Source organism: Toxotes jaculatrix, chromosome 7 (assembly GCF_017976425.1).
Source record: "Toxotes jaculatrix isolate fToxJac2 chromosome 7, fToxJac2.pri, whole genome shotgun sequence".
NCBI classification, from domain to species: Eukaryota; Metazoa; Chordata; class Actinopteri; family Toxotidae; genus Toxotes; species Toxotes jaculatrix.
In genome coordinates, this window is record NC_054400.1 from 1119235 (window position 1) to 1142394 (window position 23160).

The following is a 23160-nucleotide window of genomic DNA, read 5'->3' on the forward strand; positions in this document are numbered from 1 at the left end:
GACTGACGTGTTTCTGCATCTTTTACACCTTTTGCTGACCTAAGGCTTTGTCTTGTTGTCTGAAGTTCAGCTGACTGAACCTCATTCTTAATATTGAACCTTACATATGAAAACAAGTGTTCAGAAAATAGGTGTAGACGGAGCTTCAGTAGTTCTTCTTCTGTCTTTTTGGTAAATACCTGAGTGACAAACCGTTGCTTTGCTGTTTCTGATCGGTTCATTGAGCTCAGAGATTCTCAGCATTCAGTCTGTTTTGTTTGGTTAAGTGAAGCCATCTTTAGTTTTTCATGTGTTACTCTGTCACTTGTCATGTCAGTAATCACACCGAGTGTCTTCCAGGAGAGACAGTCTGAAAATGTGCACCAGCAAAACCTAAATGTGTTGGGACATGAAAAAACACATGTAATGTCAGTGTGGGTTCATTTTATCATCAGATACAAGTTCAATCCTGAACCATAAACTAACAATCAACCAAAAAATCTGTTTTTCAAACTTCTTAAACTCATTAAAGACTAAGTGAAGCCGTGTTTACTTTCAGTTAGACCTCCTCCGGCACAGTCAGGGGCCCTCTTTGGGTCCCTGGACCCCGCACTGGACCACCGCTGATCGAGATGGATGTGGCGTGTGAATTGTGCTCTCTGGTAATTTAATGGACAATACATAACAGAGCGTATATTTATTTCCACGCTCTTCAGCTGCATCAAAAACAGTCACTTAACGGGGCAGGATTTATGGTGTTTGGGTAGCAAATTGGCCTTTGATGGTTCCCACGCAGGGTCGGCTGCTTCCCCACGGAGCCTAATGGGGTTTGCTCTAATAGCGCCCCTCAATCATCGCCGCGAATATGAAACATGAGCTTACCGACTGACAATTAGCAAAACAACATGAAGAGAGACGAGGACGTGATGTGTGAGGAACGCAGGATTTATCAGGGTTTTCCAAACACTCCTCACCAGCTCATGTAACAAAAAGCAAGAGCTATTTGTTCTGTTTTTTTTTCCCCACCCTCTCTCTTTCTCCTCCCTCCTTTTCTTGGAGGGGGTGGGAGGGTGAAGTTAAACTGATAAATTAGACCTCATTTATTGGACAACAATTTGAGTCGATACCCAGGGGCCTCTGCTCTGCGGTGTGGACGAGGCTCCAGAGCCGCTAATTGGTTCGCTCTGTGTGGATGGAGGGGCTTTTTGGTGGTGGTGGGGGGGGGGCTGATGTTTAAGGGGGCCGGCGTGGCGGGCGGGGCAGCTAGGACGAGCAGTGTGTTTGGCTGGCACTGACGCACACACACATACAAACACACACACAGGAGTGGTTGTCTTGCGGCGGACGTCCGGGGCGCATGCCACGAAAACAGACGAGACAAGCTCTTGATTTGACAGCCGGGATGGAGGGTGGAGGGGGGGTGGAGGGGGGGTGGAGGAGTCATGTATAGATTTTTGTGTCTGTTGTTTTGGCTTATTTGTGTGCTTCTTTTACTCAGTCAATCAAATTTAATTGACACCGCTGGGCTGGGGCCGGGGGCCCCGCGCCATGCTGGGATGACAGGCCTTTAATGCCAAAGAGAGGAGAGGAGGTTCTTCTGCCTGTGAAGGATGGAGAGGGGTGAGGGGGTGAGGGCGGGGGGGGGCGGGGGAGCGGGGGCTGAGGGTGACAATTCCTCAGCCCTTCAACAGTATTAATTGATGTAACGACAACGATGATGGATACTAATAAATACAACCTTTAAGAAAAAAGGTAATTAGATGGCGTCCTCTGCAAGCCGGCGCCGCTGATTCCAGGCTCGCTGATAAACACCATTCGTCTTCCACGGAGGCCTTCAGGTGGACGCGAGGCGCCATTTACATGCAGATCAAACTCAGCATTTGCATTTTGGCCTCAACAAGGAGACGACAGAGCGTCAGGGCGTGAGGAAGAAACCAGATTTACAAAGAGCCAAACTCTGCCTCCGGTGTTCTTCATCGTGACCCTGATGGGCACCACGTCCTTCGTCCCTCTGCGGTCTCCTCTTGTCCAAACGTGAATCTGTTGGCAGTGAAGACTGCAGACCTTCCATCAACGTTCACTCACATTACAGGTGACCAGGATCAATCAGTGAGAGGAAAGTGGAAGAGGAGCATTTACCCCTCCCTCAGTATCACTGCCCGGGCCGAAGGCTAAGGAACAAAACTGGCCTTGACCTTTGTCTCTGAAGCCCTGCTCCGATCACATCACGAGTCCCGAGTGATCGGAGTGGTCGGACATCAGTTCTGTTTGCAGAGACCATGAGTAGTTTGGTGAGCAGGTGGTCCTTCAGCGTGGCCCGGGATCCTGAGTCTGACATGACCCTGAAGCTTCATGCAGCTCAGCAGGATGTTCCTGGAAAAGGCAGCGTTTCTTTCTGTTAACCTCACCTTCACCGTGCTGTCCGTCACGTCTGTCAGAAGTAAAAACTCACCATGTTAAACCCTGTGTGACTGACTTCACTTCACTGTCAGCTGCATGTTAACCTGCTGTGAGTCAAACCAGAACCACGTCCATGTCTCAGTCCACTTTGTTTAGGATTTTTATTTTTCTTAAACTGACATAAAAATGTTCGGTTCGGTTTGTATCTGCTGCTGTCTGACTGAAAGTCTCCGCCATCTTTGCTTCGTTATAAGAAGTCATTGTTAGATGATGATTATCTTTAGTTTCTTTAGATGTTTAGCCTGAGATGTTTGCTGCTGTAGTTCCCCTGTAGGGTCAGTAGGGGGCAGCATTACGGTTTGTAACCTGCAGCTGCAGAAACAAACAGACCTCCGGCAGAAAGCAGCGGTTTTGCTCTTTAGCAGCCGTTTGGCATTTAGCTCCTCTGTCACGTAGTCGATTTAGTTGATTGTGAGCATGAAAACAGCAGCAGCACCTTGTTAAAGTGTTTGTTCGGCCCTCAGACCGTTTGTCCCCGGAGGACGGACTCACTGAGAGCACATATCATGAATAACCTGCAGTAAACTGGTGTCTTATTTTAATTTTCCTGCCTCTGTAATTGACAGCGGGCTCAGTTTCCTGGTGAGCGCAGAAACAGTTTGTGACCCCGGAGACGAGGCCGATCGTTGACGATGTTCTGTAAAATGTCAGAAATACACGAGTGTTACACTCAAAGAGATGATTGATTTTTTTTTTTGCCTGTGAGGAGGCGAGAGGTTTTCAGCACTGATGCTCACTCACCAACGGCTGATGTTGTCTCCTCCTAACTGAAATAAGTGCAGAGAGAGCGTCTCTTTACATGTGTGAGCTTTAGCGTTGGTATCACACACTTTACTCACATGGGTGAGAGAAGAGAGAGTGAATGAGTGAAGGTCTGCGCACTGGACACCCTCAGCTGGGTGCATACTGATACTGGTGATCTTTTACTGGTTTAGTGAAGGTTTGACCCGTTTTAAAGCTGAGATGTTACACGAATCTGTATTTTGTTAGACGTTAACAGGAGCTGCTTCCATGTTAATACAGTGTGGTGTAAATGTGGTGTGATGTTAACTGAAAAGATAAGAAGATAAGAAAATCCTTTATTAGTCCCTCAGTGGGGAAATTGCATTTAGCCACAGCAGGGGTACAGTAAGTAAATATAAGTAATTTCAGTTATTGGTTTATTTAACAGGGACAGACCACGTGCTGTTAATTTACTTTTTCATTTTTTAGTCTAAGTGACAGCCGATTGTACATTTGGCTCAGTGGTGTTTGGAGCTAAATGCTAACATTGACACACCAGGGGTGGACTTCACCGTCTGTAGAAGCTTTACAGCCAGATGTTCCTTGTTCCTGACACCAAAACCTGAGCTTTACTGTCGATGTCTGATAATAAAATAGCACACTGAGGTAGCTTGTCTTATTCTCAAGAGAAGGTTTATTCCACAAAAGAAGAAAAGATTTTCAAATCCATTTGCATTGACATATATGGGTAAAATTCTAAAACCATGTGCAAAAAGCTGGTCTGTGACATATCATTCCAGACAGTGGAGACATTTATGGAAACTTTGTGTTTTTTCATGTGATTTTAAACTGTTAAAGGACTCAGGATGAGGTATTTATCTGTGCCCAGGTGGGTAATGAAACTCTCTGAGACACATCAGGCAGGGAGAAGAATGAGTATAGTGACATACTACAGCTCTGCCTTTGGTTCCAATAAAAACCTGCACTGTGTCACTGTGCACCTGATGTTTCTGCAGGCCGAGCTCTGCAGGGCGCCCAGCTACAGACATTTACATTTACTGCAACACAATAAAAACATTTATTGTGAACTCACTGTTTATACACTATAGTGTGTGAGCAGAGACGCACTCAGAAAGCATTAAACCAAAACAAGCTTCACACATGTCAGGTGTAAACATCCTGAAAGTCACTTTCAGGTCAGGTTCAAGCTCAGAGGAATCCTCGTGTAGTAATCTCAGTGGGTTGTAACTATACATATACAACCCACACACACACACACACACATGCGCTTACACTTTATCAGATGAGATTTGGTTTTAGAGTTAAACTAAGGGGCTAGAGTCTGCATAGTGTCAAGAAGGGTCCTCACAGTGTAGGTAAGACAACAATGTGTATCATCAAGTGCATGTGCCTTTGATGTTTGTGTATTTCGGTTGCCATGGAGATCCAGGTACAGACACATATCAGAGCAGGACAGGGCGTGTCTGTACTTTTGATGTCTGTGACATCATGTATGTCTGTGTTATATGTGATGTCATCGCCTGGAACCCTATATATGCATACCCAACACCAGGTCTCTCACAGACTTCATCAGATCTCAGTCGCAATGCTAGAACTCCAAGCAAGCACTGTATCAGAAGAGGATCAACCACAAACGCAGAGGGGAGACAACTCCAAGGTCACAGTGATGGACGCACCTCAAACAACTGAGTGCGCCGTGGCAGGAGTATCTGAAGATACACTGCAAACAGTCATGGACAAGGGAGACAACTCCAAGGTCACAGTGATGGACACACCTCAAACAACTGAGTGCGCCGTGGCAGGAGTATCTGAAGATACACTGCAAACAGTCATGGACAAGGGAGACAACTCCAAGGTCACAGTGATGGACACACCTCAAACAACTGAGTGCGCCGTGGCAGGAGTATCTGAAGATACACTGCAAACAGTCATGGACAAGGGAGACAACTCCAAGGTCACAGTGATGGACACACCTCAAACAACTGAGTGTGTGGATACTCCTGCCTCTTTTCATGAGTCAACAGCTGAGGTAGGAGTATCAGAAGAATACAAACCACAAATAGTCATGGACAAGGAAGATAATTCCAAGGTCACACTGATGGACGCACCTCAAACAACTGAGTGCGTGGATACTCCTGCCTCTTTTCATGAGTCAACAGCTGAGGTAGGAGTATCAGAAGAATACAAACCACAAACAGTCATGGACAAGGGAGACAACTCCAAGGTCACACTGATGGACGCACCTCAAACAACTGAGTGTGTGGATACTCCTGCCTCTTTTCATGAGTCAACAGCTGAGGTAGGAGTATCAGAAGAATACAAACCACAAATAGTCATGGACAAGGAAGACAACTCCAAGATTGAGCTGGACACATGTGAAACAACCAAATGTGCCGATACTCCTGCCTCTGGTAATGAGGCAACAATGGAGGTAGAAAGTAAGAATCTCAAGGTGTTTGTTTCTGTGCTGACAATAAAAGTGCTGACAAAGTGTAAGGTTCTGAAGAACCAAAGCGAGGAACAGTGGATCTCTCACGCCAAACATCTGGTGGACCAGACGATCGAAGGACTCGCTGTCAGAAGAGGCTTCTGCCCCAACCACACGAACCTTAAGAAAGTGTGCAAGAGTGTTTTAAAAGAGCTGGACAAAAAATTTGGTGGGAGGCAATCGCTGGAGTCCCTCATAGTCTTGCAGGATCCAGCTGTGGACACAGATATCATCCAAATAATGCAAGCCCACATCAGAAAATGCTCTGACTCACTCGCAGACACGGCTGCCTTCAAGGCTAAATGGAAAAAACGGATTGAATTCGGTGCATTTATTTTGGGTCTTGTGGTGACCATCACAGTCGTTGCTATCTTTGCCTGAGAGCAATGACCCCAACCCCCCCCCAACCCCCCACCCTCCCCCAACCTCTGCTCTCACACCCTTTCACTTTTTTAAGGGGTCTGAAAATTGTCTCACTGTAAAAAAAAAAAAAAGGCCGCACAATGGATCAGTGGTAACACTACACCCATCAGTGTCGGTGTGGGTTTTCTCCGGGTGCTCCGGTTTCCTCCCATGTTCCCAATTTGGACAATTTGACATTTTGCCACCACCCAACCCCAAAAGACCTCTCAGTGGATCAGTGGTTGCACTGCACCCCTCTGTGTCGGTGTGGGTTTCCTCCGGGTGCTCCGGTTCCCACCCACGATCCCAATTGGTCAATAAAAATTATTAACTATATTTTTAATGTCTGTTTCTTAAATTAGATAAGGCAGGTAATAAGGCACAGTGTGAATTGGCTGTCCTCTACACAAACTCAAGCAAGTTGTAAATGTGTACACAGGTCATAAACTGTACAGTCTCATATGGACCCAAAAGTGAAACCTGATAAATGAGAAAATTAATAAATGTGCAATAATAATAATAATATTAATAAACTTTATTCATACAGTACTTTAAGTTCACAAAGGAAGCACAAAGGTGACGAACTAAAAAAAATATAAAAACTGAAAATGGAGAAATATTTAATTTAGCACTTTCATGCAGTCAAGAAACAATGAAAGAATAAATGAATGACAAAAAGTAAAAAAAAAAGTGAGTTTTTTAGTTTTAGTTTTAACAACATGTTTTTTGTGAAAGGTAAAAAGCAACAATATCACAGCACTCACAAAACTCAGTCAGAAAAACATTTTCTAAATAAATAAAAATAAAACAACAAAACAAATCTAAATCGGCTTGTTTCAGGATTTTTTTTCTATTGAAAGAAGAAAAATCTTGCAGGTTCACTGCACTGGGATCAAGAAAGATCAGACTTCTTAAAACAATAAATAGGTCGAAGTGATGGTTCTATACCTGAGAAATGTTTAAGGCTTCTGTAAGTGCTCTTACATAAATGCACTGAATATATTTCATAAGTTCATTATTTTGTGTAATTAATAAATTGTTAATTCATGAAAGGTTAAAACAGGTTTAAAGACTGTAACATATGAACATTTGATATGTAGATATAAATTGCTGTACGTTGCATGTTTGTTCCCCTGGCGGAACTTACATTTTGTTCCGCACCGCTGAAGTCCGACGGTTTTTGATGAGGGACAGTACTATGGTAGCACACCTCGCCGGTATACAGATGCCCTGGCCGGGGAGGAACAGGCGGCAAAGACGGACTTTAAGTCACTTTAGTGATCTCTGATCGCTCATTCTCACTCAGTCTGTTACCTCGTCCTACTGAATGAAATAACAGTCAAATAAAACTCTCTCATTCTGCTGAGGGGTCCCCCGGGAGCCTCTTAAGGGCCCCTGAGGGTCCCCAGACCCCACTTTGGGAGTGGTCGGTCGGGCCCACGTTTACAGGCTGCGGTAATGATGCTTGTTTGTCCAGCGGTCTGTAAATCACACTGACACACCGATTAGAGCTGTCGCAGGATCCACTGGAGACACAGTAGACCATCACTAACACCCCCAACGCTTCCTGCTGGATCTATAACAGCAGCCAAAAACAACAACAACCAAACTACACAGAGCCTGCAGAGGACACAAAAGTAGTTTTAAACCGGAACAGAACATCTTTAACAAGAACCTCCGGAGGTGCGGCTGCACATTGCAGGTTAACCTGTATAAAAGAGCTTTGAAGCAGAGGAAAGAGGAATTTATTTGTGGTTAAATGTCCTTTATGTCAGTGGTTCAGTCAGCAGGTCAAAGAACGTCACACAGATTTGATAAGAACAAACATCTAAGGCACTGAGCTCAATCAAAGGTTCCAGACAAACTGTAAAAGAATCAAATGTGGAATTTGAAATTTAAAATGCTCAGAGCCTGAAACCTGAACTCACCCAAAGGTATCAAAAGTAGCTCAGACTGTAAAAGTCAAATCAGTTTTCAGCCTCTTAAAGAAAAAGTTGCCCAACTGAGAGGAAAACTTCCCAGTTTGTACCTGGGCCACGAGACCAGAGGCTTCGTCTCTGCTTTATTTATCCTTTATCCTCTGAACTGTGTGGATGAGTGGTGCTCAGATCAGCCGGCAGGACTCTGAATCGTTTCCTAACTGTCTCAGCAGGTGGACTCGTCGTGTCCTCAGACACAAATCAGAGCCTCTCTCCACCCTCAGCAGTGTTCTGTCTTTATTCTCTGTGTCGTTCTTCGTTCATTACAGCAGCTTTACCGAGAGACGAGCAGCTTTTATCAGCACCGCTGCCTGTAAAATCAGTCAGAGCAGGCCGAGAGACTAACCTTTAAACTCAGAGGGAGGGAGGGAGGGGGAGGGAGGGCGAGCTTGTTTGTCGTTCAGACAGTAAACAGGAAGCAGCAACAAATACACACAATCATTATTTCACACACACACACACGACTGCAGATAGATACATTTTCTGCACTCTGTGTGTGTGTGTGCATTTTGATATTTATTGGGAAGCAACGGCTCCTTTAACCTCGCCCATCGACCGCCCAGCACTCCCATTAAGGCTGACTGGGATGTCCACAGGGAGAGAGGATGTGAGAGAGTGTGTGTGTGTGTTTGTCTTGGGGAGGAATCTTTAAAAGGCAGTAGGTTGTTGGTTGGAGTGTTTGTACGTGTGACTTCACAGTGTGTGTGTGTGTGTGTGTACAGTGAAGTGTGTTTATTGTGCAGTCAAGCAGCCGGAGCTTTCATTTATCTCATCAGGTCTTTATTTCTTCATATAATACAACATGTTTCTGTAAGTCAAACTCAACCCTCAGCAGCAGCTCACCCAGCGCCGTGCAGCATGTTACCGTGCTAACGTTAGCATGTTGGTAGCATGATTTCTGATGTTGTCCAATGAAAACTCACACAGTAAGTGAACCTGCTTATCCACAACTGGCTGACTTTTCTTCACAGAACTTTCCTGTGGGTTGTACATCTGTCAGACACGCAGCTGTTGTGTTCAGTGTGTAGTGTAATGACAAGCTTTCACTGGGCTGATGATAAACTGAACTGAACAGATGTTAGCCAGCAGGGGGCGCCAGCTGTAACTGTCCCTTAATGCGTCTTCACTCCAACACAAGCGGAGATCAAACGTCATTAGACTAATATTTGGAATGGAGCTGAGGCTGAAGTTTCTCCGCCCGGTCTCTCCGTCACTTCCCCGGGCAGAAGGGACAGGAGTTGTTCCTGCTGGACTGCAGCCACACTCGGATGCAGTCTTTGTGGATAGTGTGGGAGCAGCTGAGTGGGTGGCGGCTCTCTGGATCCACGGGGTTCTGGCACATCAGGCAGAGTTTACGGGCACCGACACCCTGACCTCCACCCGGTGGTGCTGCTGCTGGCCTGACTCTCTGCGGGGGAGGGGTCGGTCTCTGGATCGGGCCTGGGGGTATGGGCCGGCCGATGGGCCCCGGGGCCAACCTCTGGTGCTCTGCCAGCTTGAGGCCGACCTGCTCGATGACCTCCTCCATGGACATGCCAGCTAAGGTGCCGCGGGAGCTCTTCACCTGCTGGAGCAGCGATGTCAGCTGAGCCTTGTTGCATTGTGGGAACCGAGTCCCCAGCTTCTCCAGGACTTTGTCCAGTTTGCCGGCGGGGGCGGAGGTGGCAGCAGCAGCTGTGGGTGGAGGCGGGGAAGGCACTGCAGGGTAGACAGGTTGAAGAGGAGGAGACGGGGAGAGGCTGGGAGGGGGAGTCACCCTCAGCGGCGCTCTGACGTGGTGCCTGAACTGAGGCTGCGGATGGGGAGGCTGGAAGTGGTGTTCGGGTGGCGGCTGGTGGTGTGGCTGGGGGTAGCGCTGACGGTACTGAGGGCGGTGAGGGGGCTGGTACTGTTCCTGGTAATAGTAGGGGTGTCTCTGTGGAGCAGGAGGGGGCACGAACTGTGGCTGAACCAGTGACTGCATCACCTGACTGAGTTTCAGGTCAGCCTGCGGGAGGAGAGAAGAGAGCTGTCACTGAAGCTGCTTCAGGTAACGTGAGCAGCGTATTTCTGCTGTTCCACTGTGAGACATGTAAAATCCTGTCTCACAGCAGAACAAAGCACTGTGTGGAGTTTTGTTGTTCGTGTTTGACCTGTGTCGTTTTAACGCAGCACTGAGGCTGCTCACGCTCACATCTCTGACTCAGGAATCAGCTCATCCTGACTGCTCCTGCAGAGCTGTCAATCAGCGTGCGACATCAGCAACTTTTAAAACTTTTATAATGTCTCACGCGTCTTACCATAGGGACCGGCGGCAGAGTGGGCGCGTTGATCCTGGGGAGGGACTCTAAGTCTCGACCCTGCTGGAGCTGCTGCAGCACCTCTTTGAAGCGGCTCTGGAGCTCGGCCTGGTTCCTCCGGACCAGACCTTCCTTCTTCTCCCACTTCAGCCTCTCATGAGGGTACTGCTGAGGAAACTCCGCCCTGAGAAGGTTCAGGTACTGTGCCACCTGGGACAGGTGAAGACGTGTTCAGTGTCAGAGTCACTGAACATCAGCTGGAAGCTTAAACATGTTGTGATGTCTGTACCTCTCTCAGCCAGGCCTCGATGCGAGTCATGGCGACATCCCTCTGCTTTTCCACAGCAGCGTTCTCATCCTTTAAGGCCAGCAGCTCAGCCTCCTGCACCTCCCTCCTCATCCGCTCCATCTCCTGCCTCAGCTCCTCCAGCTCCTCCTGCCACCTCCGCTGCTCCTCGCTCTGCTCCTCTGTGAGCACCGTCAGCTTCCTCTCGCTCTCCTCCAGCTCCTTGGCCAGCCTGATGGACAGAGGACAGAGGTAAGTATGTCTCCATCAACCCGATAAAACTACAACCACAACTGTTCAGAAGTGGAACAGACAGGAAATGAAAACTTTCTTCATCTGACACTGTTCATCAGTGACTTTAAACATATCTTTGATATTTGCTGCTACTTCTTTTCCTTTGTGTTTGTGGCGTTCACCTGTTCCTCTCCTCCTCCGCTCTGCTCTTCTCTGACGTCATTTCTTGTTTTTTGGCTAAGAAGTTCTTCCTGGCAGCCTTGGAGTTGTTCAGCTGCAGTTTAACGCGCAGAGACTCCAGTTTGTCCAGAAGAGCCTGAAAACACAGTCACAGTCTGATGGTGCAGCACACTCGTGTAATAGTTTCCTGCCTTTGACCACTAAACCGTCAGAGATAAACTGTGTGTGTGTGTCAGCCTCACCTGGTGCTGGCGTGTGGCCTCCTCCTTCTTCTTCTGCAGTAGTTGTTTGTGTCTCAGGTGGGTCACCTCCTGCTCGTCCTGCTTCTTCATCAGACTGTCGTACTGCTCCGACAGGCTGGTGCTGTGCTCAAACATGGCCGACACCTGACTCTCCCAGTCCGGCTCCGTGTTGACGCCTGTCTCTTCCGTGGTGCTGTCCGTCTGCACGGCCTGAACCTTCTGCTGCAGGTCTGGGAAAGGAAAGGAGGAGGGAACTGAGTCAGCAGCAGCAGTGACTAAACGCCAGAGACTGAATAAGGAAAGATTATTTCAGTGGTTTCAAGACTCTGGTCGGGCTCTTCTCCTCAGGAAGCCGCTGAGGCTCATGGGTAACATTTAAAACAAAAACAGGACTCAACAACTGATCTGTCTCACATTTTCTCCCAGAAAGAGATCTGAATATGAGCTTAGAGCAGCAACGAATTGTTGATTAGTAAATTGACAAAAAAATAAATAAATAAAAATTAGTCAACAACTTTTAATAATGGGTTAATCTTTCAGATTATTTTCCAAAGCAAAACAAAGGTTTTTATATGTAAAAAAAATATATGCTCATTTTTCATACACTAAATATTTTGGGGTTTTGGTGTAAAAACAACAGGTCGCTGATGTTTCCTTGACCAAATGATTTAACACTCAATCAAGAAAATGATCAGTAAGTGACTGAATCAGGCTGAGTTAGTTTTAATTACCTTCCACGGTCATGTTCGTTAACTCCAGCTCCAGCTCCTCCACCTCAGACTCCAGCTCAGAGACCAGTTCCTCCACCTCCTCCTCTTCCTCCTCCGGTGTTAGATGCTGGACTTCGTGCTCCTCTCCTCCTAAAGTCATACTCCCAGTTTCCCCGCTAACATCCATGCTAACAACAAAAACGAAACTTAAAGTTAAATCGCGCTCGGTCACGTTTTCTGAGCCGCTCGGGGCGCGTTAGCCAAACAGCTAGTTAGCATCGACAGATGTCACCGTCTCAGCGACAAAACGACATTTAAAATAAAACTTCTTCTTCAGCTTCATTAGCTGCCGTTACAGTCCAGATCACAGGTACCGATAGAGGCTAGCTAACTACACGAAAATAACGGTGTGTCGTTGAATATGATCCGACTGAAACGCTTGATCCACCCAGGCTCCACAATGGGTCCGGCTCAAAGATCGTCTATCTTCAAGTTTTTCAATAAACTTTATTGAATCCGCATCAAGCTCGTCTGGCAAAAGTTAGCATTCATTTGTATTTGTTGATTGTAAACTCCTCCTCAGTTCAAGCACTTCACCTCAGTTTCCTTACTGGTTTCTGTTTTTGGCTACAGTGGAATATTTTTCCAAAAATTAATAAGATAAATGGAGAGATGTTTGGGAAAATGGCGGTACCAGGAAACAGTGTCAGAGTGAGCCCTCACTCTTTCTCCTCCTCTCTGTTTCCCATCAGGACTCCTGTCACATGACAGAACTGGGAAAACCTCCTGACTCCCCGCTCCTCCTCTCCTCCCCTCGCCCCGTCAGTCGACTGTTTTCTCGCTGTCTGTCGGTGTGTGTGTGTGTCGGTTAGCTTCCCCTCAATCAACCGCAGGAACCGCTCGAACATGGCGGACACAGCCAGGGACCCTCCACCGGATCACACGGACTTCAAGGAGCTGGAGGACGCGGAGGACCTGTTCCCGGAGCCGGTCACCACACAGGAGGTGAGGAGGAGGAGGAGATGATGATGAAGGGAGGCCGAGGGGAGCAGTGGAAGGCAGGGCGTGATGCCTCCAGCTGACAACAGATGACAACTTAGAGAAGGGGAACCAGGCAGGGAGGAGACCCTAAAAACGGTTCATTTTTGAATGAGGTTTGGTTTATGTGGAAGCTTCTGTTTTATTCATCGTTGCATTGTCATCATCCAGCAAAACAGCCGTTAAATACATGAAACGTTGTGGATATCAACACTAACGATGGCCTTCCAGGCGACAGTTACTGGAGCCGAGGAGGGTCATGTTTGCACGGATAAAAACGCAGAGTAGGTGTGTTTGCTCTCCGTCAGGTGACAGTCACGCAGGTGTGGGTGATGCATTCAGGACAGACTGGAAAAAACGAGCTGACAACACAAAAGTCGAATTCAGCAGATTAAAATTTCTTCTTTGTTGTGATAATGCGTCAATATGTTTGAACGAATTGAAAACTGGTTAAAGTTTTGAACTTTAATTGGTTCTAGGAATAGTAGTTTTTATGGTTTGAAGAAGAATCCGGCAGGTAGTTGTTTCCTGGCCGTGTTTTAACTCGTTAGGAAGTAAAAAAAACAAACAAACAAACAAAAACACCCAAAGCAACTAAAGGTAACCAAATAACAAAGGCAAACTGTAATTGCAATGCAATTCTGAGTTATTTACTAATAAAACAACACAACAAACTGCAGCCTAAAAAAATGGATTATCAGATTATCATCTATCACACTTTTAATAAAACTGTGTAATAAGATATATTACAGCCTTTACAAAGTTACCTGTGAGACACACAAATGTGTGTGTGATGAAAACGGTTCATTTAACTTTCCCTCAGTGATCAGTGTGTGATTCTCCTGTACTAAAATCAGTATAATGATTAGGTTTCACATTTAAAACCCGAGGTGATCTGAGCATCAGGATGATGCTTCAGCTGCTTCCTCCTGCAGTGAACACAGCAGGACACATTTGTTTTGCTGTGCTAATGTTACTGCGGATGTATGTTGAGCTTAAGGCTCCTGTCTGCCTCAGGCCAGAGTCAAGTTTACAGTCACTCCTCTTGTTTGTGTTAATTTAAAGGAGTAGTTTGACATTTAGGAAAATACCTGTATATGCTCTTTTTCTCCTGAGAGTTAGATGAGAAGTTTGATTCCACTCTGAGTTGAGTTTTAAAGCTACAGGCAGCAGCTGGTTAGCTTAGCTTAGCACAAAGACTGGAAACAGTAGGAAACTGTTAGCCTGGCTCTGTCCAAAAGTGACAATATCTGCTTACCAACACTTCTGAAACTCACAGATTAACAAATTACATATCATTTATTTAATTTGTTCAAAATACAAAATGTAAAAATTCCAACTGGCTGTTTTACAGGGCGTCATGTGCTGGACCGTTTCCTGGCTCTGAGGAGCCGGCAGGAAGTGTGTGATTTAACTTCTCCCCTTGGACGTACACGTATCTTAAACTCGGCGTGTTGTGCTTTTTGTCTGATGTAGGGTCTTTTCAGTCCAAGCAGCATCAGCGAGCCTTCACTTGCCTGGGGACTTGTGACTCGTGCACATTGAAATGGAACCGCTGTCATTTTTCACAGACGATTGTTGGTCGCAAAGAACAGATAAATCTGAGCACTGTGAGGCTGGGTCATGCTCATGCATGGACCGCGAGCATAGAGTTTGTTTTGTTTAGTGAATTGCATCAAAATTGAAGAAAAGAAAACTAAATCATCTTTGAAATCGCAGCTTACGTGTTGCAGATGTGGTGAAACTGGTCCCAGACCTGCTGTACGACTGAAGCAGGACTCTGTTGACAAAGCTGCAGCTTCTTCTGTGAGTCGTGTCGTCTTGTTTCAAACATTGCTTTCACATGGCGTTTCCTAATCTCCCTGATCTTTTAAGTTTCAAGCAGACAGACAGAAAAGAGGAGGAGTGAGACGTCTGTCTGTCAGAATGTCTCTGATTGTCACTTTACAACAGCTTCTTTAAAAAAAAAGAAAAGAATCTGAAACTAACTTCTTCAGCTCAGTAGCAACTTTAGCAGCAGAGTACATACACACACACACAGACACACACGCACACACACACTCACACAGACACACACACACACACACTCACACAGACACACACACACACACACACACACACACACACACACACACACAGAGGCCTGTGTTTTCTCTTTTCGTCATGTCAGCACTCTGGTCTTCATTCCTGGTGATGATTGTCTTCCTTGAGTGTCACAACAGCATTCTTCAATGACCTTTGTGTGTGTGTGTACAGGCCTTTCTAGAGTTGTGTGGTGAGAAACCATGGTTGTGAGGACATGTCTGTCCCTCACAGCTTCGAGGGGCAGTTTGACCGTTGGGACCTGGTGTTCTGGGGTTCAGTTTAGAATCAGGCTTTGGTCGGGATCCATCGTCCTTCAGGAAGGTTCTAGTGTTCAGTTTGTGTTGAAATGTGGGTGATGTGACTATTATTCTGTCCATCCTTACTTTTATAAAAGGGTGCAGGTTGCATCCACATTTTTGTGTGTGTGTGTGTGTGTGTGTGGGTTAGGGTTTTGTGTGTGTGTCAGCATTATTCTTCTCTGACATGAATTTCCTCTGCGAGCGTCCTCGTGTTTTCCTCCGACTGTTTCCTGCAGGTTTCTGTCTTTTTTGTCGTGTACTTTCTGAACAAACTGGACTCGTTTCAGTCGCTGTCCGTCTTATTTTGAGTGCGTCTGCTAGGCATCTTTAATAAAGTCTTTAATACTCTGTCAGATTTACTCTGATTATAGCTGTGATGTGGTTTTGTACATTTCTGATTTGTCCTATTTAAAAACCGTGCATGTTCTCCCTGTGCCTGCGTGGGTGTTCTCCGGGTACTCCGGCTTCCTCCCACAATCCCAAAAACATTCGGTTAATTGGCTGCTCTACATTGCCCCCAGGTGTGAGTGTGTGTGGTTGTCTGTCTTTGCCTGCGATTGACTGGTGACCAGTCCAGGGTGTGCCCCGCCTCTGGCCCGCAGTCAGCTGGGATAGGCTGCGGCTCCCTGCGACCCTGACGGATTAAGCAGTGTAGAAAATGGATGGATGGATGTTTAAAAACTTTCCAATGACCTGAGCAGCATTTGGGCTCCAGGTGAATGTGGACAGACCAGTGCAGGTTTGTGAGGCTGACTCAGAATCACGACGTATCAGCTGCACGCGATTTTTCAACGTCAGAAAAGTTTCAGATATTTTCCATTTTTTATCGTTTACATGTGATTTCAGCTTTTGAAAGATTATTAATGGATGGATAGAGGACTTCTGTGTGTGTGTGTGTGCGTGTGTGCGTGTGTGTGTGTGTGTGTGTGTGTGTGTGTGTGTGTGTGTGTGTGTGTGTGTGTTTCCTCTGACCCCTCTCGGTGTGTTTGCTGAGTAAGGAAGGAGGAAGCTCCTCGTTATCATCACTCACTTCCTCGCCTCTCCCTCCACACACTCCTCCGTCCTCTCCTCTTCCTGCCTCCTCAGCTAAAATCTCTGTCCTGTTCCCGGACTCCAGCTGTGATCGGGGCTCTGAGCCGGTTCAGGTCTGTTCAGGTGTGTTTTTAAAGCGGCAGGTGATGGATCCAGTCACTGACCACGCTTCACCTGAACCTCAGAACGAGACAAGTGTTTGTCTGTTTCATTTAACCATAAATTTACTGTCGACATCTTTGAACTAAACTAAACTCACACTCAGCATTTGTCCATCAAACACAAAACCTTTTTTTAAAGAGTTATATTTTAGCAAAGTAGATTTAAATTATGCTTTAAGTTTATTATTTTATCACCGTCAGATAAACTAAAGGTCCTTTGTATTTTAGACGCCTTCTTACTGAATGTTTCACCTTTGCTGTCAGGTACGTGAGTCACTGCTGTGTAATCATGGTCTCTAGTTTATTATCAGGTTAGAAGACGGAGTGGGGGCAGGCTGGAAAGTCTGAAGGGAAAAGGTGATAAACGAGTTTCAGACTGCAGAGGATTTAAACGACGGCTCCTTCAAAGTGAGATGTAGAAGTTTGAGAAGGTTCAGAGTCTGAAATGTGAGAAGCAGTGAATGAACAAACCAGCTGCTGCATTTTCAAACGCACAACGCACGAGTGCATCTGGTGTAACGAGCCTCCGACGTTTACAGTCGTTTTATCAGAGCTTTGGAACATAAAAGTTCTGCAGCTCATAGAAGTGTGTGTGTGTGTGTGTGTGTGTGTGTGTGTGTGTGTGTGTGTGTGTGTGTGTGTGTGTGTGTGTGTTGTAAAGTTGCAACACACTTTTCCAATGTGACTCAGTAACGGTCGTCTCCTGATGTTGCTGATCTGGGGTCAGACTGTGTCTCTGTAAAACTGTGTCCATGTTTACAGAGTTTCTAACAGCTGCTTCCTCTCTGGAGCTTTTGTGTTGCCGCTGCAGGTTGAATGGCTTCAGTGCTTTGCTGAGAGGCGTCTCAGCGTCTCTGTCTCTGCGCCTCAGCATCTCTGTCTCTGCGCCTCAACGTCTCTGTCTTTGCGCCTCAGCGTCTCTGTCTCTGCCTCAGCGTCTCTGTCTCTGCGCCTCAGCATCTCTGTCTTTGCGCCTCAGCGTCTCTGTCTCTGCCTCAGCGTCTCTGCCTCAGCATCTCTGTCTCTGCGCCTCAGCGTCTCTGTCTCTGCGCCTCAGCGTCTCTGTCTCTGCCTCAGCGTCTCTGCCTCAGCATCTCTGTCTCTGCCTCAGCGTCTCTGTCTCTGCCTCAGCGTCTCTGTCTCTGCGTCTCTGTCTCTGCCTCAGCGTCTCTGTCTCTGTGCCTCAGCGTCTCTGTCTCTGCCTCAGCGTCTCTGTCTCTGTGCCTCAGCGTCTCTGCCTCAGCATCTCTGTCTCTGCCTCAGCGTCTCTGTCTCTGCGTCTCTTTCTCTGCCTCAGCGTCTCTGTCTCTGCGCCTCAGCGTCTCTGTCTCTGCGCCTCAGCGTCTCTGTCTCTGCGCCTCAGCATCTCTGTCTCTGCGCCTCAGCGTCTCTGTCTCTGCCTCAGCGTCTCTGTCTCTGCGCCTCAGCGTCTCTGTCTCTGCCTCAGCATCTCTGTCTCTGCCTCAGCGTCTCTGTCTCTGCGTCTCAGCGTCTCTCTTCAGCCGTTGAGCTGTGTGAACATTAACTCCAGACTCATTCAGTTTTACTTCACATCATCTTTGTGTCATTTAACTGGAACAAAAACCCACAGACTGTGTTTCGTAGTTGTTGGTTTCAGTTTCCAGCTTTGACCTGTTGTATCGGATCACACTGACCCCCCCTCCCCCCCTCTCCCCCCGCCCCTCGGATGTTGCTCACTGCTGGTGTGAAGTGTGAGGTGGTGTGTTTCTGTGGAAGGAGCCGTCGGTGCCTCGCTGCTGCTGATGGATCAGTTTTAGCCTCGGTGTTTCCTCACTGACAGACAGGAAGCTCTGCTGCAGCAGGATGGATGACACACTCTGCTGCAAGCTCTTTTCTTCTTCTTCTTCTGTGGAATATGTCGCGTCTGCACAGCTGCTGCACAGATGTGGCTGCTGCTCTGCTGCCACTTTTCCTCTCAGCTGCTGGAGCAGGCTGAAGGTGGAGGTGCGGTGATGGTGCAGACCTGTGGAAACGTTCTCTTTACTTCTTTTCCTGGACTCTAAGTAAAATATCAGTGACAGAATGTGAGTTCATCAAATCTGGACAAAAGTCAGAAACAACCAAGAATCAATCACAAGATACGCGATCAGTTTATGTTAAACAATAAGAACTGAAGACGAGACGCGTGTCAGAGATGATTTTAAGCACATCAGTCATCACTTTATAAAAGTTTTATTACTTCTTCTAAAAACTGTGTGTGTGTGTGTGTGTGTGTGTGTGTGTGTGTGTGTGTGTGTGTGTGTGTGTGTGTGTGTGTGTGTGTACAGTCAGAACCAGCCAGTCTACCTGCTGAAGACATCAGCACCAACTCAAATGGACCCAAACAAGATTCACTATTTGATGACGACCCCGAGGACCTGTTCGCAGGTACACACACACACACACACACACACACACACACACACACACTCACACTCTCACACACTCACACACACTCACACACACACACACACACTCACACTCACACACTCTCACACACACACACACTCACTAACAGACTGTCTTTTGTGTGTGTGTTGTTGTAGAGGCCACAGAGGAGGTTTCGTTGGACAGTCCAGAGAGAGACGTCCTGCTCTCTGACGGTCCGTCCCCCGCCATCACCCCCATCACCCCTCCCACCTCCGTCATCACCCCTTGCATCGGCCACGCCCACGATGACATGTTCACACACTCCTCCTTCGATGAGGTGACTGCACACACACACACACACACACAGCTTTATTTTTATGAGCGTCCTTTCAGTCGTCTCTTCGTCTCTTTGATTCCTTTTAGCTCGTTTTAGTGTTTTCCAGGACATTTTAGTGACGTGGTGATAAAATATGTTTGTGTTGCTCATCAGGAAGCAAAGCACAGAACTGAACATCTTCCTCTGCTCGCTGCTTCATCTCCTCATCCAGGACGAGAACTCCCACAAAAACACATGAAAACACATTAAAAAACTCTGAGAACAGAAAATTAAAAGGCAGAAAGTTCCCATGAATCACTGGTGGTGGTTGAGGGGGGACAGTTGTGTTCAAACACAAAGGTTCGAGGTCTTCGTGAAGTCCTGATGTGACAGAATAAGACTTTTCCTGCTGCACGTTCAGAGCTGTTTGCTTCCTGTTTTCTGTAGATTGAAGAGGAGGAGGGCGGCGATTCATTCGACATGAACATATCTGTGTCGGACCCGGAGAAAGTGGGTGAGTACACACTGATTTCACAGACGTGTCGTCCTGCCAAGTCCAGCGATGACTGTGAATTCGCTGCTCAGGTGTTTTACTGTTTAAGTCGCATTACATGAGCTAAGACCACGTTTCCCATCAGCCCCCTCTGTTGCAGCTCAGTCACACTGATAGTCATCATACTTCCAAATGATGGTGCTAATGGTTTATTTATGTGAAGAGTCACAGAGCGCCCCCTCCAGGCTCCAGTGTGTCATTACAGGCCATAAAACCAAAGAGCAGGACTGAAGGAACAACACACTGAGGAGGGCGACACCAGGGGGGGATGTGTGTGTGTGTGTGTGTGTGTGTGTGTGTGTGTGTGTGTGTGTGTGTGTGTGTGTGTGTGTGTGTGTGTGTGTGTGTGTGTGTTATTACACACATGATGACTGAACAGGAAGCTCATGTTCAGCAGCGGAGCTGTGAACAGTAAAGAGACAGTAAATAAAACACTCGACTGTCTCTGCAAAAAAAAACACACACACACATGAAACCAGTTCATCCAGTTTGATCTGAGTGTTTCCTGTTCCATCGAACTCTGGGAACATTTGTCTGTTTGGAATATTAATACACATGTGACAATGTTTGTGTGCGTTTCACGGCTTAGTGTCAACACAACACTGTGTGTGTGTGTGTGTGTGTGTGTGTGTGTGTTCCAGGTGATGGGATGAATGCATACATGGCCTACAAAGTGACCATCAAGGTGAGATTCCTCTCTTCATATCTCTTACTGTCCTGATGAAACATAAATATTAGTTCATTTGAATTTTAAAGGAACATATTTAACGTATTAGTGTATTTAATTAAACCCATTGTTTATTTTAAGTAAAATATTTATCTGTGACGTGTTGTGTTTCATTGTGAGCAGATGAAAGCGGCTCAGTATTAACTCAGACTGTATGAGCTCGGGCTGAATCTCTGTGACCATCGCTCTGTTCTGATCCTCTGCTGAACGACAGAACCTTCGCATGTTCTCACTTTGTTTTACTTCCTTCTCTCTCTCTCTCTCTCTCTCTCTCTCTCTCTCTCTCTCTCTCTCTCTCTCTCTCTCTCTGTGGCTCTCGCCCAGACCTCCATGTCTCTGTTTAAGCGTAACGAGTTTTCAGTAAAAAGGCGTTTCAGTGATTTTCTGGGTCTGCACAGTAAACTGGCCTCCAAGTACCTGCACATAGGCTACATCGTCCCCCCTGCACCGGAGAAAAGCATCGTGGGTAAGTGGAACCACTGCCAGAGGTTCAACATAAACGTGAACATAACACAGTGTGTAAAATCTGTCCTGTAAGCTGTCCTCAGAGACAGGTCATTCATATGCATGAGTGTTAATGTTAATTACTTGTGAATGTCCTCGTCCTGCTTGTTAATCAGTCACATTAATGAGCGTCTCCTCGTCTGCAGGGATGACCAAGGTGAAGGTGGGGAAGGAGGACCAGTCGTCCAACGAGTTCGTGGAGAAGAGGAGGTCGGCGCTGGAGAGGTATGACGACCAGAAAATAACCGATACACAAAGAAATACAGCCGAAGGATTTAAAAAGCCTCGCTGTGTGATTGTCCATGCGTTGGATTGTCCACGCGGTGGATTGTCCACGCGTTGGATTGTCCATGCGTTGGATTGTCCAAGCGGTGGATTGTCCATGTTTAAGGCTGGGAGACGGTTTTCAGAGCGATCACCTTCCTCTGAGTCCGTCCGAAGCTGTGAGCTGTGTGTTTTAAATCTGTGGCTGTTTGAGGGGTCAGACCTGGTGTAGGTCTGTGTTAGGGAACGCACACACACACACGTCACACACAGTGTGTATGTATCTGTGTGCATGTGTGTGTCCACGTGTGTGTACAGTCATATAAAGATCAGCCTGGTCAGAGCTTTACAGGCCAAAAGGTTACACACTATTAGATACATCATTATCAAGCACACATGGTGTGTGTGTGTGTGTGTGTGTGTGTGTGTGTGTGTGTGTGTGTGTGTGTGTGTGTGTGTGTGTGTGTGTGTGTGTGTGTGCGCTGAATACTGAGGAGCACAGAGGTGGGTGTAGAGGTGGGCGGGGCTGACATTCTGCTGCCCTTTACTGATGGTGTTTGATTGACAGGAAGGTCAGCCAGTGACAGCTAATGGAGCTCTGAGCTGCAGAACTCCACACTGATGCACGCACACACACACACACACACACACACACACACACACACACACACACACACACACACACACACACACACACACACAGTGTGTCAGGTTAATGAGGACACACTGTACACGAGTGAATAATTTGTCGGACGTTTCCTTTCACTTGTGCTTTGGTTTATAAACGTTATTGTTTTCTCATGTTTGACATGTGACAGATTCTCTGGAATCATCCTGTTGTTGGACGAGTGTTTGGACTCTGACTTAAAGCTAATGTTGTTTTAACAGCGTTTAAAAATAAAAGCCTGGTAAAGTTCAGATGCAGCTTTTATTTTCGGACGGCTGCAGCTTTAGACTGAAGCATCTTTAACAATAATCCTTTTTTATTATCATGTTTTAACAATGGGGAACTTTTAAATACTGAGGAAGGTTAAAAGCAGCGCTGATGAGAAGGCATCATGGGACTGTGTGTTGTGTTTGTGTTTCAGGTATCTGATGAGAACAGTGAAGCATCCTGTCCTGCTGAAGGACCCTGACGTCCTGCAGTTTCTGGAGAGCTCAGACGTAAATAACATTTCACAAGAAGAACACAACATATCTGATCATGTGTTAGACACACCAGCGTCAGGACTTTCTACACACTCAACAAACCTGTTCATTATCAACACACAATCAGATTGAATTGATTTAAAGAGTGAGAAGGAGGAAGCACGCTTTGCTCTGAGCTCTGTGATGGTGACTAACCCGGTGCTCAGGCTGCAGCTGAGAGCAAATTAATGGTCTAGACTTTGAAAATTGAATTTGTATTTTCTGGAAACGTTAACTGTCCCATAAACTGTGACGTGACACTTTACTGCTGCGACTCCGCTGCTTTGAAAATGGAAGACGCAGCTTTGACTGTTCTTAGAAGTTTAGTAGAGGTGGAGCTACAGCAGGGGAAAGGTCAGGAGGTCATAAATACCTGGAGAGCAGAGTTCGAGATGTTTCACTCCGACAGACCAGCTAACAAACTGACTCTCTGTCTCAGTTTTCCAGGCTTTTCTTTTTCCCCACGAGCAGCAAAACGTCCCATCGAGGTCAAACCGGTGAATCTGCGCTCGCTCGCTCGCCGAGCCTCTAAAAACTGCCTCAGGGTTTAAGGGCCTGCGGCGTTTCCTGTTTCCTCACTTTATTGTCCACTCCCACTAAATCCTCTGTAACATTTCATCTTGTCGGCTCAAACTGTCGG

The 23160-nt window shown here is 46.7% G+C and overlaps 2 protein-coding genes across 3 annotated transcripts in view; one reads left to right on the forward strand and one right to left on the reverse strand.

The window, feature by feature from the left end:
- Nucleotides 1–684: 684 nt before the first annotated feature.
- On the reverse strand, nucleotides 685–12435 carry rnf214 (ring finger protein 214). 2 transcript variants are annotated; one of them, XR_005894348.1, is made up of 7 exons: nucleotides 12005–12435; nucleotides 11274–11503; nucleotides 11034–11167; nucleotides 10621–10849; nucleotides 10332–10541; nucleotides 9044–10039; nucleotides 685–695 (listed from the first exon to the last, which is right to left on the reverse strand). XR_005894348.1 is itself a non-coding variant. In XM_041043250.1 (6 exons), the coding sequence occupies exons 1-6, from the start codon at nucleotides 12168–12170 to the stop codon at nucleotides 9263–9265; spliced, it is 1746 nt and encodes a 581-aa protein (XP_040899184.1). In that variant the 5' UTR covers nucleotides 12171–12435; the 3' UTR covers nucleotides 8802–9262. The 2 variants fall into 2 exon arrangements, 1 of the variants encoding a protein (XP_040899184.1); XM_041043250.1 differs by lacking the exon at nucleotides 685–695 and having other exon boundaries at nucleotides 8802–10039.
- Nucleotides 12436–12819: 384 nt separating this feature from the next.
- The window catches only part of snx2 (sorting nexin 2), a 21611-nt gene continuing 11270 nt past the window's right edge, over nucleotides 12820–23160 (forward strand). Inside the window, exons 1-8 of the mRNA XM_041042521.1 lie at nucleotides 12820–12988; nucleotides 18887–18986; nucleotides 19145–19305; nucleotides 19732–19798; nucleotides 20479–20522; nucleotides 20889–21030; nucleotides 21215–21293; nucleotides 22421–22496. Coding sequence (XP_040898455.1) covers nucleotides 12890–12988; nucleotides 18887–18986; nucleotides 19145–19305; nucleotides 19732–19798; nucleotides 20479–20522; nucleotides 20889–21030; nucleotides 21215–21293; nucleotides 22421–22496 — 768 coding nt within the window. The 5' untranslated portion in view covers nucleotides 12820–12889. The remainder of the gene's footprint in view (nucleotides 12989–18886; nucleotides 18987–19144; nucleotides 19306–19731; nucleotides 19799–20478; nucleotides 20523–20888; nucleotides 21031–21214; nucleotides 21294–22420; nucleotides 22497–23160) is intronic.